Source organism: Condylura cristata, unplaced genomic scaffold (genome assembly GCF_000260355.1).
Source record: "Condylura cristata isolate star-nosed mole 26May11 unplaced genomic scaffold, ConCri1.0 scaffold00006, whole genome shotgun sequence".
NCBI classification, from domain to species: Eukaryota; Metazoa; Chordata; class Mammalia; order Eulipotyphla; family Talpidae; genus Condylura; species Condylura cristata.
This window is the reverse complement of record NW_004567107.1, coordinates 17,121,421-17,140,031: the sequence shown is the minus strand read 5'-3', so window position 1 is coordinate 17,140,031 and position 18,611 is coordinate 17,121,421. Positions and strand designations below refer to the sequence as shown.

Genomic DNA, 18,611 nt, shown 5'->3' with positions numbered 1-18,611 from the left:
TACTGAAAATATTTTATTAATGATATGATGTAATATGTCTGACACTTTTTGTGCTTTAAAAAAAATTAAATCGGCCCTCCCTGGTGGCGCAGCGGGTTAAAGCACTGCACTGAGAAGCTAAAGCCACTTCCGCATGAGTTCGATTCCCGCCTGCCCCGGAGGTGACCACATGGCGCGGCAGACCTCTCCTGACCCGCCCGCTGCTCCCCTCAGCAGTGTACGTCGTCGATCTGCCTGTTCTGCTCCCCGCTCTGTCTCTGGTGAAGTCTCTCACCGCCCCTGAGCCTCTGGCCTGTACCCGAGTTCTGTATGCACAAATAAATAAATCTTTAAAAAAAAAATTAAATCTTGGGCCTTCTTGGTGGCCTACTAGTTAAGTCTCAGCACTATCACCACTATGACTATCCCCAGCCAGGAATCTAACCCACATGGCACAGCAGACCTCTTCTGTCTTGCCCACTGCTCCCCTTAGCAGTGTATTTCAGTAAATCTGCCTGTTTTGCTCCCAACTCTGTCTCTGGTGAATCTCTCTCTCCCTGTACTGCTGGCCTATACCCCTATTTTTCTGCTTTAAAAAAAAAGTCAACAAAAAGTTTAAATCTTGAGCTAATAACAAAGCTGAACTTTTCATGCTCTCTGATTTCAAACTAAATTACAAAGCTATAATAATGAAGAGAGTATGGCACTGGCATAAAAACAGACACACATCAATGGAACAGACTAGAGAGCCCAGAAATAAGTGTATGAATGCACAGTAGAACTCTTTTCATGGGAAATATGTTCTGAGCTCCTTGGTAGATGTCTGAAGTTGGGCATTATACCAAACCCTATATACTATTTCTTCCCCATTCATACATAACCTATGACAAAGCTTAATTTTAAATAAGGCAAAGTAGAAGCCAACAATGACAATATAGAACAATTGTGACAACATACTATAAGAAAAGTTATGTGCATGTGGTTTCTCTCTCAAAATATTTTATTGTATGTAATATTTTTGGACCATTGTTGACTGAAAGCAATGAAACTGTGGAAGGAAAAACTGCAGGTATTCCTAGAAGGCATTACAGCCAGTAAGCCACTTGATGTTGATGTTGGTGATGATTTTTTATATTTGACACCAAAAGCGAAGGCAACAAAAGCAAAGATCAACAAATGGGACTAAATGCTCTATACAGCAAACAAAATCAACAACAAATTGAAAAAGCAACATACTGAGTGGAAGAAAATATTTGCAAATCATGTATCTGCTAAGTTGTCAATATACAAAACCTATAAAGAACAAATATAACTCAATAGCAAAACCCAAACAATCCAATTAAAAATGGGTAGAAGATTTGAAACAGATGTTTTTCATATGTCTATTAGACAGATAGTCAAGAATTACATGAAAAGATGCTCAACATCACTAGTCAACATGAAAATATAAATCAAAACCACAATAAGATACCACCTCACACCTTTTAGAATAACAAACAAGTACTGATGAGGATAGAAGAGAAATTGATGGGAGTGTAAATTGGCACAGCACTACAGAAAACTGTATGGAAATGCTTTGAAAAATTAAAAATAAAACTACTACATGATATAGCAATTCCACCTCTGGAATATATGTGAAAGCTGATAAGAGAAATAAGTCAAAATTTTTTATCACAAGTTTAAACATATAATTATAGTGAGGTATCAACTAGACTTATTTTGATAAGTATATAATGATATATCTACAAATATTATGTTGTACAACCTAAACTATTATGTTTTCTGTCCAATTAGAACTCTTGCCAAGAAAACAAAATCTGTATTATTTAAAAATTATTTATCTTTCTATTTATTTTTATGATCTTTTCTCAGCTATGTGATTTATCTGGTTAGAAATGAAAAACCACTTGACAACAAATTTTTGTGGGCTCTTTTGCAGTTAAATAGAGAATGTATATACATTAAGAATATGAAACAAACATTCTGACATTAAAATAAACATTTCTTATCATCAACCTCAATACAATTTCTTAGTGTAATCAGGAAAGCAATGAACATCAATACAGTACAATGACCATGGTTTATTTTACATTCTGGCTTTTGAAGGACATGATCTTTTGTTCAAGGAGGCAGTTTATTAATTAACTTGTGCAGCCCTTTTCTGTGGTAGAAAACTATGGAATGCTTCACACATTTGAGTATTACACCTGCACAGGTCAAAACCTTTCAGGTGTTGCTCCTATTTTAGTATATGTACTGCCAAGTTGAGCACAAGATCATTTAATTTTGGCATACCACTGTTTTATTTATCATTGTTTAACTAGTGTTTCTTTGTGTTGGCTTTAGATTTAGAAAGTATATCTCAAAATGGACATTTTTGGATTAGAAAACGTTTACTCTCAAAATAGAGATACCTTCTGGATCTTGGGACAACTTAGCTTGGATTTCCAACCTTTTCTATAATAGGTGAACATTAGCTCTGGGTTGTCTTACCTGGAACAGTCATGTCCTGTCCAAGCTGAGAGACAATGACATCGGTTTGGTCTTACACATTTTCCACCATTTAAGCAGGGAGACTGGCAAACAGCTGGGAGGAGAAATGCATGTATTTAATCAATGTTTAGTGGTTCTGAAGATGTCCATGATGGCAAGCAGAATCAGATTTGCCTCTGATTTTACTCTATTCACCACCATTACTCATAGACTGATTATGCATCTCAGCCACTGTGCCTGGCTGGCCTCATGTGGTGATATGCAATGACTTCCCTTTTTCCTTCCAAGCCAGTCAATGTTCATATTTTAAATCTCCAGTTAAGTGCATCCTAAATTTTGAAACCTTTGCTAATAACTTCAAGTTCATTGATTTTCTTTAATCTGTTTTTATCTTTTATCTTTACCAGCAATTTGACATATACTGTTCCAAGTTATAAATTTTTCATATACTCAATTAGATTGTAAATCTCCTGGGCGCTAGCACTGAATCTGATTGAATCCTTACGCCAGATATGAATGGTTATAAAATAAATCAGGCACATGGATTGTCTAAAATAACAAATGACTCAATAGCCCTTTGTGTTTGCTAGGAAACTCCTTTCATGGCTTCTATAAGCTTTAATTGGAATTACACAACCCAGGGGAGATATAAAAATTACCCTAGATGATAGCCCAGTGAACACTAAAAAATAAACTATATAGACATCTTTCTTACAAATCTAGCCTCATAACCAAATTCTTCATCTGCATCAATCATCCTAGAAACCATCTAAGGATGCTAAAAACCTATGAAGACCTAACAGCAGCAAGATTAACATGTTAAAGGATAAGGATACTGCTCCTACAGGGAGTTTGGAAAAGGTTGAAAATGAGAAATATTTCCACCTCATTATGTCAATCTCATTATAGCTTGGAAAGGTAGGCTTCCTCAGATGAGAAATTCGTCTTTTGTGAGAAATGAATAAATATTACTTTTTCAACCACTCATTCATAAAATTTAGGGGAAATGCCAGCAAGTAGCAGGCATGCGATAAGCACTCTGGTGGGAAGAGAGAAGACAAGAAGTGGAATTCCAGTCTTTTGGCCCCCAGGGAACTCTCCAGATGAGTTAAGAGTAATACATTTATTAGTACTACGAAAAAAAAAATAGAAAGAAAGAAATTAGGACACAAAGCAGAATTAAAAAATAACAAAAGCACAACCCAGTAATCTAAAACTAGCTCTCTATAGACTCTGCTTGCAATATATATTACATATGTGTGTATATAGTTGCATATATATGTACATATAATCAGATATATGTGCGTGTGTATGTATACACACACACACACACACACACATAAAATTATTGCTTCAGGAGCATGATGATGATTAAGTGGTGCCAGGCTGAACTAACAAATTAGTCACTTTTCTCTTCCCTGTCCAGGAGCTTGACATCTCCCCCATAATATGGGTCCTTAAGTGTTGTATTCTGTGCCACCTTCTCCTACCTTGTGTCTTCTGCATGGTTTTATTTTTCCTCAGAATGTTTTCTGATGGTTATCTGTCTACCTTGAAGTATCTTCCTATCAGAGCTCACCTGTGTGTTCCAGTCTCTCAGACTCAGTCTTTCCACACGTCCCCCCTTCTCTTTATCTTCAGATCTGCTCCTCCAGGGTATCTGTCTTGGTAAATGGCACCACCTTCCACTCTGGGGTCCAAAGCATCAGTTCTGACTGCTCTGAGACCTTTATTCTCACAACAAATCTATAACCACACATCACTGATTCACCTTCTAACTAGTTTCTCTCAATTCTTTCCACCCTTCTTGGCTATCACTGCTTCCAACTTCATTATTCCTAATCTGGCTCTGCCCATTTTGATAGCTTTATTTCCAACCCCATCTCTACATTTTTTCCATGGCTTTGGTGTTCTCTTGCTGAACACACTGTGTTATGCTTCCACATCTTTGGCTGGAATCATCTTGCAGAGACTCCTGCTCTTCCTCTGACCCAATGCTTGGGAAGCCTTTTCTGAATGTCTGTCCTAGGTGGGTTTACTTCATCTTCACCGTTGTTATAGCAACAGTGAATTCAATTAGCCTCTATCTCAATGTGCTCTAGTTACCTATTTACAGATCACTATGATCTCTTCTCTTTAGAAACAATTCTAGAGAGCAAGAGCGCCTGTTGTATCCTCTTGTATATGCTCTGTACTCTTGGGGTGTAAACAGGGTATGCATTGGGGTAACTTCTATTAAAAAAAAAGCGATGCTGGTAGGCTCCATGTAACTGAGCTTATTTCATTTAGTGAGCTGAGGAGCAATGAGAAACACAAATAAACCAGCTTAGCTGAGCTTCACACTACCTGGTTCTAACTGGGTAATGTTTGTACAAATGGAATGTTCAAATATAGGGCAGGTTTTGAGATAAGAAACTGACAGGGTCTTGCAGGTTGGAAAAAGGTTTGAATAGGCAGAGAGAAGAGGGAGACCACAAGCAAATACTGAGAGATGGGAGGGGGAAGGGACTCCTTGGGGATGACAGGGATGCCTTCACTGCAGAGTAGGTGTGGCTGCTGGTTAGGAGACAAGGTTTATCAGGTGTGCGGAAACCAGCCTCTGTAGCCCCTTAGGAGTCAGGTGAATTTGGGCTTGATTGGAAACAAAAGGCAGTCTGAGACATTTTAGATTCTAAAACAGAGCAAAGATATAGCACAAGTGGTACATAGTGTTATTTAGAAATGGAGGGGGAAGGTCAACCAGGAAGCTCTGTCAGTGATCCACAGAAGAGGAGTTTTACTAGCTGGTGGCAATGGAGACAGAGTAGGCAAGAGATACTGTGTAGGAAGAGAGTCTAGTGCTGATACTGGTGATCTCAACGGAAGGACGAAGAGAGACAAGGATTTCACCTGTGAAGATAAGGTGGCTGGAAGGGGCAAGGTTGGCTGGCAGGTGTTTCAATTTTGCATGCATGTGAAATGTAGGTAAATATCAAAGTTAACTTCTTATAAAGAAATGTTATGTTGATTGTTTTAAGAGTTTCAAATACATACTTCAAATTTAGCTTCTAGAACATTGTTCCTTTTCTACATTCAGGAATTGGGTAAATACATATCTGATTTTGCCTATAACAGAAACTTTCCCAGCTTTAATTATTAATAGCCCCCTCTTTCAAATTGTGCTAGTTGGAAGCTTAGTGACATGCTTCTCCGAGTGTGAACTCTCACGACCACTCTTGTCTGTGTCTGTTTTGTTTTTTGCTCTATGGGGGGTGTTGTTGTTGTTTTTTTTCAGGGGGGGGGTGTGTGTGTGTGTGTGTGTGTGTGTGTATGTGTGTAAGAATGACTACTGAATAAACACAGCCAGTTCTATATTTTTTAATAATCTTCTAACCATTCAGGTAAAGCAAAAAGGTAAAAACCTGTCCTTTAAGAAGTGATTGATTGATTGGATGTTTGCTGAACAATCTGTCACATGCAGGCACTGTGTTAGGGACTGGGGATACAGAAATCTGGAAGATGTGAGCTTGCCCTCAAGCAGCCTATAACCTAGTGGGGCTGGGGAGACATCTTTGCTCAAGCAGTTAAACAAGTATGTATAATGGGGTCAAGGCTGTATGTGAGATAAGCAAACATTGCTTAGGGAACATGCTTATCAGTAAACAAGTTTGGGATTTTCCTTGGTTATAAGCAGCTATGACTTGCATGAATTTTTTTCACTTGGACTTAAGTTGTGCTTAGTTAGAGCCTTGTTTTTTTTTTTTTACCTAAACAAAGTTAAAAGTATTAATAATGGTTAACTGTCTAAACTATAGTTAACTTTTAGTAACTTAGCTTCATAGAGATTAAAAGAAATATTCTCCTGAATGTCTGCATAATGGTTTCTCTACATCCTGCAAAATAGAGAAGAAGACACCAGGAAGGCTGGCACCAGACTTGACTGGGTGCTCTACTTGGGTGCAGGACCCAGGAAGGTGCTGATGGGACAGTGTAGTTATTAAGCTTTGAAACCTCCAGCCAAGGAGCCCTCTTCAGGAGATCCTGAAAACTAGTTCCCTGGGAATCTGAATGACATTCAGCATTGTCCTCTAAGGCAGCATGGAGCCCAGTCACCATGAAAACCCAGCCCCAAAGGAAGCTTACCTGTGTGACAGCGGGATCCTGTCCAGCCAGGTGGGCAGTCACACTGATAAGGGGCCACACAGCGACCACCATTGAGACAGGGGAGAATGCATATTGCTAGAAAGGAGAGGAAACAGATTTCAGCAGAGCACATACTCACATCCATGAGTTTAAAAACCACTTTCCAGTAGGAGTAAAACCGGTATGACCCACTGATCTTCCTAAGTGTGTTCTGTTTATTGATCAGGATCATTGGGGAAAGAGTAAGCCTGGAGCCCCTCCAGGAAGATGGCTTCAGTGCCCGAAGCACTCTCAGTGAGCACGCATGGGAATCTGTAAGTGCTCTGTGTTCTCTTCCCAAACTAAGCAGAACGTTCTCCTGCGTTATTGCTTCAGATTTCCATTACAAATTACATAATATGCTCTAAGGGGGTTTGGCTGCCGCAGGTGCTCTTCTGTCTTGGATGAAATGTAAGGGGGCTGTTCCGTGGGCTGTGTGGGTAACACTTGAGTGGTCATGGCCAGCTCACCACTTACTTCCTCAGAGATGAGATCTGAGAGTCAGATCTCCTCCCCGTCCTCCATGGCAACCACTCCTTCAAGAAACTACTGGATACTTTAAAGAGGCATATTTTGCTTAAAGGGCTTGAGACTGTCTACTGCCTTGCTGCTCAAAGTGTGGTTCTCAAACCAACAGTGTTGGCATGAAACCTCTCAGGTCCCAAGCAGCTCTCCTGAACCACCACCGGCAGGTTACCAGCCTCCAGGTGCTTTGGAAGTACATGAAAACCCTGGTCTAACAGAGAAGGGCAGGCTCGTGGGGTTGGGGTACCCCAGCATAAAGGTTCCCCGAGTCCTTGGACTCAGCATCACAGGAGGTCCAGTAAGGGAGCTCTAAGTGGGAAAGGGATGAGTAGGAAGAAGACGAAGAAAAATACAATTTCTTTCTGTCTTTCTTTTTTTAGTCATTGTGTGATTACTCTTGATGTATAGTGAGCAGTCTAAATTTATTCTCAGGACGTCTCCATTATGTTTTTCCTTTCTAGTTATAGCAAAGAAAGTTTTAGAATTTCTTACAAAATGCCTGATCACTAGACAAAACTGATACAGTCATCACATGAATAATTCCTAGTGGTTTACATTGATTACAACACTCCTGTGAGACATGAAGCCATTTTATCCTCCCATAGATTTGAAGATATGGAAACAAACATTTAAAACCACTTGTTGACATTCTCCTAGAAGTTCAAATTCAAATATATATTTAAGAGGATTACATCTTTTTTCTATTAAGTTAGCAAGCCTGTGTCAATAGAGGGGTGCTAGCTTTAGTCCCTTAATTTGGAAGATTTCTATGTAATGAGAAAGAGTAAATGGTGGTCCACAAAGAACAGTGTTGCAGTGCCATGAATTTAGACCAATGGCAGCAGTCAGAAAGACACAGTGAAAATGGGCTTGAGATAAGAAAAATGAAGCCTGGAAAACCCTTTTCTACAAGCTAATTTCCAAGGTTGCTGGAAATTTCCACATGCAGGTGACTTTGGATGGGCCTTAATAATTGTGATTTCTGAGGTCGGTAATATTCGAGATTTTATGTAGCTGATTGACACATTCTGCCCTGTGTGCTGTCAGGGTGATTACAAGGATGGATTCCTGTCAGCAGGAAAGTCACTTCCTATTGAGTCCCCTGAGTGAGCAGCTACCAGGACTCAAATCAGCTTTGAAGACAGACTCACGCTCTTCACAGAGGCGCCCCATCCAGCCGTCGGGACAGGAACAGGCATTCGGGCGCTGGCATATCCCTCCATTCTGACATGGGAATCGACACACCGCTGGAAAAGAAGTAAGAGGGGTCAGGGATCTCGGCAATTATGGAAGGGTCATCTTCAGGAAATAGGATCTCTCCTGTACAGTGCAGTATTCCTTGATGCGAGCTTTAAGAAAGAGTTACAAAACTGAATCTCCAGAAGGAACTTCAGTATATGAAGTGAGGCTGTCACACTCCACTTTTGATTTTTAGTAATTCCTAGCAGAATCATCACATCTAGATGTTCATTATTTTCCAACATGCTATGAACCTGACTTCAACAGTTGCAGAGATGATTATTTTCTCACCTGCAAAGCTCCCTTCTCTTCCCTTTGCCCTTCTGCATGCTAAACTTCCTTTCATTCTTCAAGACTCTGTATAAATGTCTCTGGAAAGCATTTCCAGCCTTACCTTCCCCCCAGTTTCCGAGCAAACAAATTGTGGTGTCCTCCCTTGCTCCCCTCTTAAACTCAGCATGCTCTATTCAATGGGTCTCCTCATGTCACTAATCACTTCCCACACTCTCCAGCTGATATTTGTCTTCTGTTCTGTCTTCTGCAATTGATGGTTATTTTTTCTACTCATCTTTCCTCCTTGCCTGGCCTCCATCACCATGTCTGGTACAGGCATTCAGATTTTTTTGGGAGTGCATTTTTTTTTTTAAATGTGCTCTAATTCTCCTATCAATATGGGAGGTAAGGTGGTCTCTCCTATGTGTTCCTGGTCATTTCCCTGAGTGTTCAAAATCCTGAAGTTAGGTAGAGACCTTCCTGTGGCCACTGGCATTATAGGTATCCTTTGGGATTCAGAGTTAGGCCACATGAGGACTAGGGTGAGTCAAAGAAGCTGTGTTCTGGATTCCATTCCTTTTTAGCCACTTGAGATCTCTGTTGGTTAGGCCGTCTTTATTCTGTCATTCAAACTTTTCTTTTGCCTGCTTGTCTAACAGAGAGGATCTTGATGATGCTGGATGGGGTTGGGGGGCTGGCACTGGATACTGGTTTTGAGGGGACTCTGGGCACAGCAATTTAGATGGGATTGGAGAGAAAGCAGCCAGGAGACAGAAGGCAAGCACACCAGTTTTAAGTTATTTGTGGTAGTTTGTGGGGCAGGGAGTTGGTGGAGAGAGTGTTGTGACTTCTTTCTTTAAAGATTTATATTTATGCGTAAAGAACTGGGGTACAGGCCAGAGGTGCAGGAGCAGTGAGAGGATTCACCAGAGACTGAGTGGGGAGCAGAACAGGTGGATGGATGAAGTACACTGCTGAGGGGAGCAGTGGGTGGGTGAGGAGAGGTCTGCCACGCCATGTGGGTCAGCTCCCTGGCCGGGGATCCCTGGCAGCAGAAGTGGCAGTGCTGAGCTTTGTAGTGCTGTACTTTAACCTGTTGCACCACCAGGGAGGGCCTGAGAGTGTTGTGATTTTAATCCCTAAGATACTCGTGGCCTCTCAGTAACTTTGATCTAAAAAAAAAAACCAATGAACCATACATTCCTCTTCCACTAATCCCAAGTTAACAGGATAAATCAACTCATTACATAGCCTGTAACAGACACCCAGTTAACCCCTCCCCTTTTATTTCTAGTCCATCAAGTTCTAGAAAGAGCTGTTTGCCAATGATGGGTCAATGAAGCAATTGCTTCCAGCTGACCTTAATATAATTATGCACTTGTCAGCATGGCTTCTTTCTCTGTTGACAAGATAGCAACTCTTTGCCAACTTGATGTAGTATCATTTTCTAGAAGAGTAGTGTGAGGTCTAACTTCACAATCCATGACTATGTATTTCCAGTAAATTCAAGCCCCCTCAAAATGTATCATGCTGTCAGTGAATAAAGGATTCAGAACACAAGTGCTTTAGCACAACCTACAAAAAAAAATTTTTTTTGCACATTCTGCCATGAATCTATAGTTTTAAATGCTTTTGAATATTTTCTATTTTGCAATATGTTCATATTTGAACACCTTATCGTTTTAGTTTTACTGCTTTACTCCCCTCTTCTTTTTGAATGGGTCCCTTCTTTATTTTATCTTTTGCCTCAAAAGTCATTTCTTTGCTCAGGATTGCCACCAATCTATACCCATGAAAGGGCCACATTTCAATTTCATGACTTCCTTTTGAAAGTCCTTTGGTTTCACTTTTTTCTTGGACATTATCATTTGTCTTAATTTATATAAATGAAGCAAAGACATTACTAAATAACAATTCATTTGGGTCTTCCTGGATAACATAGAATTTCTGCATGGGAGTCTGAGGTTTCTGAGATCAGCAACTCTTCTCATGTGTGTGAATTAGGATTGCGATTGTTCCAAATTCTACAGAAAGACCTAATCATCACTTTCAGCATGTTGCCCAGGGCTGAAACTCACATGTCCTACAGACTCCACAGTGGCTGCAGGTCGGAAGGTCAGTCACATCTGATGCAGGGAAAGTCTAAAAGGGTGGTTCTCCCCTCCAGCAATACTGTAAAATCTGCTCCTGACAAGCAACAATTAATTCTCTTCATGTATTTGTAAAGTATCTTGCTCCTTGTAATTATGGTCTTCTCATTTCCCCTTTCACTATCACTGGAACCACTGGGAAATCAGCTGATCAATATTAATTCTTTCTCTGTTCCCACTGAAGGCCATGGACATGATCAGGACTGATAAGGTTCTGGTGACCACCCTTTTCTGCAACATAAATGATAAGCAGGACAGCCAATGGGCACAAGCACAAAGGACGAGGCCATCCTTTCCCCAGGAGGCACCACGGGGGGACACTCGGTGTTCCTCAGGGACACCAAGACAAGCTGTGGTGCTGGCCTCAGGGGCACCTTCACACTGGCCTCAGTGACACTGCCTTTTCCTTGACCCTCTGTGTTCCCGCACCGGCCCTGCAGCGAGGGGACCTCCAACCAGCCAACACGCAGAAAGCCCTTCCAGTCAGCAGAACACCCGCACCACCCGGGCAATCAAGCGGCTGCCTCAAGGGCCTAACCTGGGCGGGCAGGCTGTCCCGAGGGGCGTCCTCACCTGATCGATGCAGCACAGACTACAGCCCATCGGCTAGTCTTCCATAGGGCGCCTGCTCTGCCTCGACTCACCTGAACAGCATCAGCTTCCAAGCAACCGCCAGGACTACCCAGAGCTCCACTCAACTCATCACTTTCTTTTTTTAATGTCAAAACTGCCTTACGGGCAGTTAGGGACGCACAGGAAAAGCTTTAACGAAACTGCTTGCTGCAAAATCACCCACAGCCGCTTCTCCTTTTCTTTTTTTTTTTAAACCTGACTGTGCAGTGCCTGAGCCAAGCTTAGCTATTCCTCTTTTCAAAAATGCCTCCTCCTCTAAATCTTGCTGGCTACTGCTTCTGTGCCGCCTTTTCTGTCTGACCTGAAAATGCTAGTGTTGCCCAGAATTGCCTCATTCCATATAATTCCTATTTATCTTACTTCTGTCCTTCTCTGGCTCTGGTCCTTGAACCCTCTGGTTCCAACATCACGTTCACAAGGATATGTGTGCAAACTTGATATAGACCACCGGGTATATATTAATACATTCCTAACATGTAATCTTGTGACAGGTACAGGTTTCATGGACTCCGCCCCCACTCCAGATACTGGAACTCCAAATCCCATCAGTACCAAGGAGAAGCACCCTGGGACGAGAGGGCGGAGCTGAGCAGGTTGGGATAAAACCGGACATGTGGGCTCTGGGGGTCTCTTGGCCTGGTGGTTCGCTGCTGATGGTTTTGGCGCTCAATCGGTTTTCAGCGTGCAGGTGGAGTCCAAGTCAGCAGAACTGGTAGGACATTCTAGTTAACTTGTATTTCTCTCCCTCTTTCCCTGGGTTATTCCTTTACCTTTCTCCTTATAAATAAATCCATTATTTAACCTTTTTGAGTGTGTCCATAATACGATTGAATTGTAAACGCACGGGTGAAGACCCACAGACGGGCAACCCGTTCACATTGGGGTGCCCTGTAACAATCTCAGCATATATATTAAACATGTATCCATATCTATATATGAAATCTCAAGCATATATATTAACTCTCAAGAGCAATATACATAATTATATATAATTACACATGCAATTATATATAATTACACGAATATTTTATATACATGTATACACACACATATAAAACCTCAAGCACTTTGTTCACTATTATTTCTAAAGATATATAACCAATCCCAGTCTCATTTGGAAAAATAGGATTTAAATAAATCTGCCATGCTCCATTTTGCTTCCATCCTGAATGCCCTTCTTTTCTGTCTCTGCCTGGAGTGGAACCAAGCCAAGGTTTACCTGCTCTGCTAAGTCCTTCCAGATTATTCCACCCATACACGAGTCAGCTTTGCCCCCACTGGGCTCTCAGAGCAAGGTCAGCAATCCTCGCTCAGACTGTGCACCAAGCTAAGGCTTTCAACTTGGGCCATACATACTTGGGTGCTCTAGTGGACTGTGACCTTTTGGAGGGTAAGAAGGCCCGGGCCTAGCAAGTCTTCACCTGAGCAGTGTTCCACCTGTGTCTAGTGCACAAGCGAAGTTGGAATTGACCTGTGGAGGCCCTGCTGCAGGATCAACTCTGTGGCTTCAGGACTGGGGATGAACACAATGGCTTGGGAGGGGTAGAAGCAACTAGGGGATCCTGAAAAGAGTTACCAAGGCCTTATGATTTGGGAGTTCAGGAAGCAGGGGAATAAGGGCAATGCACCTTCTAGAAGACTGGCAAATGCTCTAGTGAGCGTGCTTTTGGTACTGTACTCCCTCTTGATAGCTCAAAACCAACAGTGAAGAAATGAACCAGATGGCCCACCCTGGTGGTGCAGTGGGTTAAAGCACAGCACTGAGAGGCTAAAGCCACTTCCACATGAGTTCGATTCCCACCTGCCCCGGAGGTGACTACATGGTGTGGCAGACCTCTCCTGACCCGCCCGCTGCTCTCCTCAGCAGTGTACTTAGTTGATCTGCCTGTTCTGCTCCCCACTCTATCTCTGGTGAAGCCTCTCACCTCTCCTGAGCCTCTGGCCTGTACCCCAGTTCTGTATGCACAAATAAATAAATCTTAAAAAAAAAAAAAAGAGAGAAGAAATGAACCAGCATGCAGACAAGCACACAGCCCTTTCTGACCTCTGGACTCAGTGAAAGCTGGGCTATTCCTTGAACATGCCACCTCCTTGAGAGTCCCCTCATTCCAAGGCTGGGGTTCTCTGAGACTCCCATGTGCTGGTACAATCACTTCTCACTGGTGCTTCCAGACAGTCCCCATTCTTGTGTGATAACTCTTGCATTCTCCAAGGCCCAGCCATTCATCTGTTGACATCCTCAACTTCCCCTGCCCCAAGTCATTAAAGATGGACTTTTCTACTGCAAATCTAAATCTGACTATGGTCCTTGTGGACAACACGTGCAACAGGCACATTGTCCTTTTAGTTCCTTGGGAATATCTGTCCTGTCCATGAATCTAGTTCCTGAGTTTCAGTAAATATTTGTAGAATGGAAGCATTATGATTTGTAAAATAATATTTTATTAGAAAAGTGTAAGTTTTAGAAGGACACTTTAGTTCTTTCCCGTTTGCAGAATTTCAAGCATAGAACACCTGACTTCCCTTCTCTGAAGATTTTACTGAAAGTACACACAAAATTCATCCTTGCATTTGCAAATTCAGTTCAGCACTACTCATAAGAACAAGGAGTGGTCATCTTTCTAGCACCTACAGCAGAGATACCAGGGTTGGGTTCCTCTCCCCTGGAGTCACCTGGTACCTCTTCTCTCAAACTCTATCTTCTATGGGGATGGCCATCCCCAGCAGGGCTCAGGCCCTGCCCAGGATGTGGGAGCTGGAATCTGTGTTGAAACACCTGAGTGTTCAGGAGGTACCCCATGGCTCAGACATGAGCCAGCTGCCCTCCTTCCCACCAGCCAAAGAACACTCCTGAGATTGGGGAAGACTAGTCTTGATTGACTCAGGAAGTGTGTCAGCTCAGAGTTCTTTTTGTGTCCAACTTTCAAAACGCAAACCCATAAAGAAATCCAAAATTCCAGAAGGAATTTATGCTAACCCAAAAAGTTAGCAGATGTGAAGAAAATATTTTAAAACCAAGGAAAAATAAAGTAACATGCATACTAGTTGTTGACTCTATCAATTGTCCAGGTACATTTCCCTACACCTTCATGAGGAAAAAGCCATTCAAATGTTTGCTTACCTCTGCAAATAGGAGGTGATGTCCAGGTTCCATTTTCTAGGCAGACACTCCTTAGGGAACCTTCCAGCATGTACCCACTGTAGCATGAATAGGTGACCATGTCCCCATACTGGTAATGTACACCTCGGGCAATTGCATTGTCTATATGAGCTGGTGGACCACATGAAATTTCTGTAGGAAAACAAAACAATTAAGTATGTGCTTAATAGCCAGCAGATGGAAGAAAACACAGTCTCGTCTCTAAGATTGGATCAGTTTAAAGAGCAAAGATGAAATATCTGAAGCTCCTCTTATCTACATAATTTCAAAAAGGTACTAGGAGCAAAAAGCATATCCTGTTGCTGTCAAGAAAAATCAGATTTTCAAGATCAAAAGTTTTGCCTTCTGATCCAAATATTGAAGGTGAGCTATTTTAAACACAAGGCCAGAAGTCTGTGGGAGACCAAAGATGAGCTGTGGTACCTTTCTACGAGGTGACTGCTGAGAACTTCAAGGTAGGAAGCTGATCAAATTAGATGCAGAGAAGCCTGGGGGTTAATTGTAGCCCAGCCCATCATTTTAAAGTAAAGATGGCTATGTCGTTAGTACTGCATATTCCATCAAGGCTGTTATGTTGGTGCTTCAAACACTACCATAGGCTCTTCATACATGGTTGAAAAATGAAGAAATGAATAAATATTTCTCCTAGCCTACAATACTTAGTTGACACACCTGTGCTCTGATGAGGTTAATGACAGTCAGGATTTCCCATCAATGTCCCTCTTTCCAAGATTGCAATGACCTTGAGAAGCAATGACTCTGCCTTTGGAATGTGTGAGACTGAATACTAATTCTCTCCTAAAATGGCAAGTAGTGTATATTTTGAGAAATTTTTTCATAAGTTATTTTATGTTGAGAATTTTAGAAGAAATATTGAGATAACTAGATTTACTGGGGTGGGGGGGGTGGCCCACAAGACAAGGATTCGATTAGTTAGGTCTCTAACCATCATCCACTTTTGTAAAGTCTAACGTTGGGTACATCTTCAAGACCTGGCTTGTGAAAGGTTACATTGTGGTCATAATACTATTACAATTTGTCAAAGGGATCAATCAATTTGTATGATCTTTCAAAATTTTCCTTTCCTTCTAAGGTAGATTAAAAACACGAATGCAATCAGTCATAGCAAAGATGTACTAACACCTACCGTGTATTAAAAACTAGAAAGGAGCAAATGAAGAAAATACTATTCCTTTGCTCAGATCACCAGAGAAAGACAAAGACAGGCTGCAATACGATTTACAAAGGTTGTATAAGAGGCTTGGACACTGTTCTACAGAAAAGTGAGATGACAGTAATTCATTATGCTCAGGATGGTCAGGATACAATTCACAGTGACATTGTCATTTTGAGCAGGCGACAAAGCAGAAATCAGAGGGGAAAAGATTCCAGGTCAGAGAAGCAGTTTGGAGAAAGATACAGTGAGATGGTGGTCTCCACGAACGGTCAGCCAAGTGTGGAGTCACTGTGGGAATCACCTGGGCTTCCTATTAAAAATGCAAATTGCTGAGGTTTCTAGTGCATGAATCTGCTTCTTCCATACTCTCCCTGGGTGATTCTCATGCACACTAAATTTTAATTACTGAGTTGTAGGGATAATTAAGAGTTCGGGTGTATAATGAGGAGAGTGGCTTCCTCAGGCAGGAGATTTTGTTCTAAGCCAAAGACTTCCTGTCTAATCGAAAATGCAAAAGGAGGACTGAGAAAACAAATAGAGGAAACTGTCTCCTCTCCAAGGCAACCCCCATCCTCTCAAGAATACTGAGAAATAGCTAGCATGCACTGCAGGGGCATTTGTAAAAAGTGCATGTCTGTCCTTGCACGGGTTTCCAGGGTCCTGGGTGGTAAGTCTCAGGACATCAGTGCCACTGTGGAGTATTTGCCCAGAATCAGACCACTTGACCTGCTGCAATTGAGGCTGGTGCCTTTCAACCAGATCAAAGGACAAAAGCACACACATACTTAGCTCTTCCCGTTGCGTTAGCAGTAGATTGCTTAAAATTTTGGTATACCTTGCTGAAATTATAGTTCCTACTTACCTGGATTTGCACTGTGAAGCACAACAAGCTGTGAAACAGAAAATTCACGGACTTGTGTTATCAGTGAAACTTTTGCTATTAAGAGATACCACTAGTGCACACCAATTCATTTATTCTTCAAAATAAACCTATAGGATGGATATTATTGATTTGATTGGTTTATTAACAAATGAGAGTCCTAGGTTGAGAGAAGTTAGGCAGTAGCTTAACTATCAATTTAGAAAGTTTGGAAGATAGCATTCAAATCCAGGTCTCTGTTTGCAGAGTGATCACGGCCTTATGCATAAAAATCTTATCTGCATTGGAGTGCAAATGCTTTGAAGATGGAGCCATTGTAGGTATAACATTTTTATACTATAGCTCAGTGCCTTGCATCTGATTAGATTCAATGAGTATTTGTTAACTGGTCTGTAAGGGCATCTGAAGGGCAGGATGTTGGATAGGGGAGATGTTTTCAGTGTGTGTTGAGATGTTGAGAGTTATCGCAAGAAAGCAAGAGATGGTCCAGTCTATGTATTCTATATCATCCTGTTGTGAGCCAGAACACTTCAAACTGTGGCTCCTGGACCAGCAGCATCATAATGTTAACCTGTGATGTATAGAAATGCTAAATGAGAAATTCTGGGGTGGAGTCCAGCAATCTGTTTTAACAAATCCTCCAGGAGGTTTTGATGCAGGCTCCTGTTTGAGAACCAGTATCTTGCAGTATCTTGAGGAGTGAATGTGAGGATTCTGACAAGCTAGAGGAAAATATGTATTTAAAGGTAATAGCTTGCTCATTCTTGAGGCCCCTAGTGAATGTGAGGATTCTGACAAGCTAGAGGAAAATATGTATTTAAAGGTAATAGCTTGCTAATTCTTAGAAGAGCACATTTTGAAAATAGGTTCAATGAAACCTGGCCAGGTAGGCTTTAGCCTGGTTCTAGAGAGTTATTTTTCTTTTTATATTTGGAATTTTAAAAATCTCTGAATTTTTTAAGGTTATCGGCACAGAAGCTGGTGACCAGAAGGCAGAGATCTCCATGTCTAAAATTAAGTTACTTGATTAGAAATATCCCGCAAAGATGGGGAGACAGTCTGTATTCATGCCATTAAGGGACCCCAGTTGTGGACTCACTTTCACACTTGGCACTTGTCTGTGTCCACGTCTCGTCAGGACCGCAGGTAATGACACCCTGTCCCTGGAGCAGGAAGCCTTCCCTGCACTTGATGGACACGTTCTGATCAACGTAAAACTCCTTCTCAGAAAGCACAGCATTCTCAGGGATCACAAAAGGAACCGGGCAAGGATTTGCTGTTAAAAAGACAAAAAAATGCTTACCCATATTTTCCCTCTTAATTTATTTCTTTAGGGGCAGAGCATGAGTGCAACATGAGACTTAAAAATACATAATAATAACAACAACATGAGACTTAAATATACAGAGCATCAAACATTAAACTCTGGCTTTTGTTACATTCACATTGCATTATCTGTAAGGATAAAATCAGATAAGATCTCAAACCACCAAGTCATCCAACCACTAACAGGTGATCCTAAGCCTTGAAAATGGTCAATTAAATAATTGCCTGAAATTATGGCTCACTGCATCGCATCATTATAGTTTTTTTTTTTTGGATCAGCATTGGGGAGACAAAAAATGCACTAGAAATCAGACAGATTTGAAGAATATTAAGAACAAAGAGGAAATGTCACTTTTTTCTCTTACTGGGCATCCTTCAGCAGGATGAGCCTGAGAATCACCAAGCGTTTCTAAGTCAGCTGAGTATGATTTAGATCCACACTACAATCGACTCTAAATTTAGAGTTTGCAAGGTGTATTGACAAAGATGGAGACCTTTTATAGGTCTGAAGGGAAAAGAGAAAATGATCACATAAAGGTTTCTTAGTGAAAATGTGTGACACGTCCCAACACACATTTCAAGTAATTTCAATTTTTTTTTTGATTTTCAATGGAC

General features: G+C 41.4%; 1 protein-coding gene across 1 annotated transcript in view; it reads right to left on the bottom strand.

Moving 5' to 3' along the window:
• The window catches only part of SVEP1 (sushi, von Willebrand factor type A, EGF and pentraxin domain containing 1), a 146,495-nt gene that overhangs the window by 2,327 nt on the left and 125,557 nt on the right, over positions 1–18,611 (bottom strand). Inside the window, exons 43-47 of the mRNA XM_004677442.2 lie at positions 17,770–17,946; positions 14,575–14,745; positions 8,310–8,405; positions 6,595–6,690; positions 2,473–2,566 (exon numbers count right to left, since the gene is read on the bottom strand). Of these exons, the coding sequence (XP_004677499.1) occupies positions 2,473–2,566; positions 6,595–6,690; positions 8,310–8,405; positions 14,575–14,745; positions 17,770–17,946 (634 nt within the window). The remainder of the gene's footprint in view (positions 1–2,472; positions 2,567–6,594; positions 6,691–8,309; positions 8,406–14,574; positions 14,746–17,769; positions 17,947–18,611) is intronic.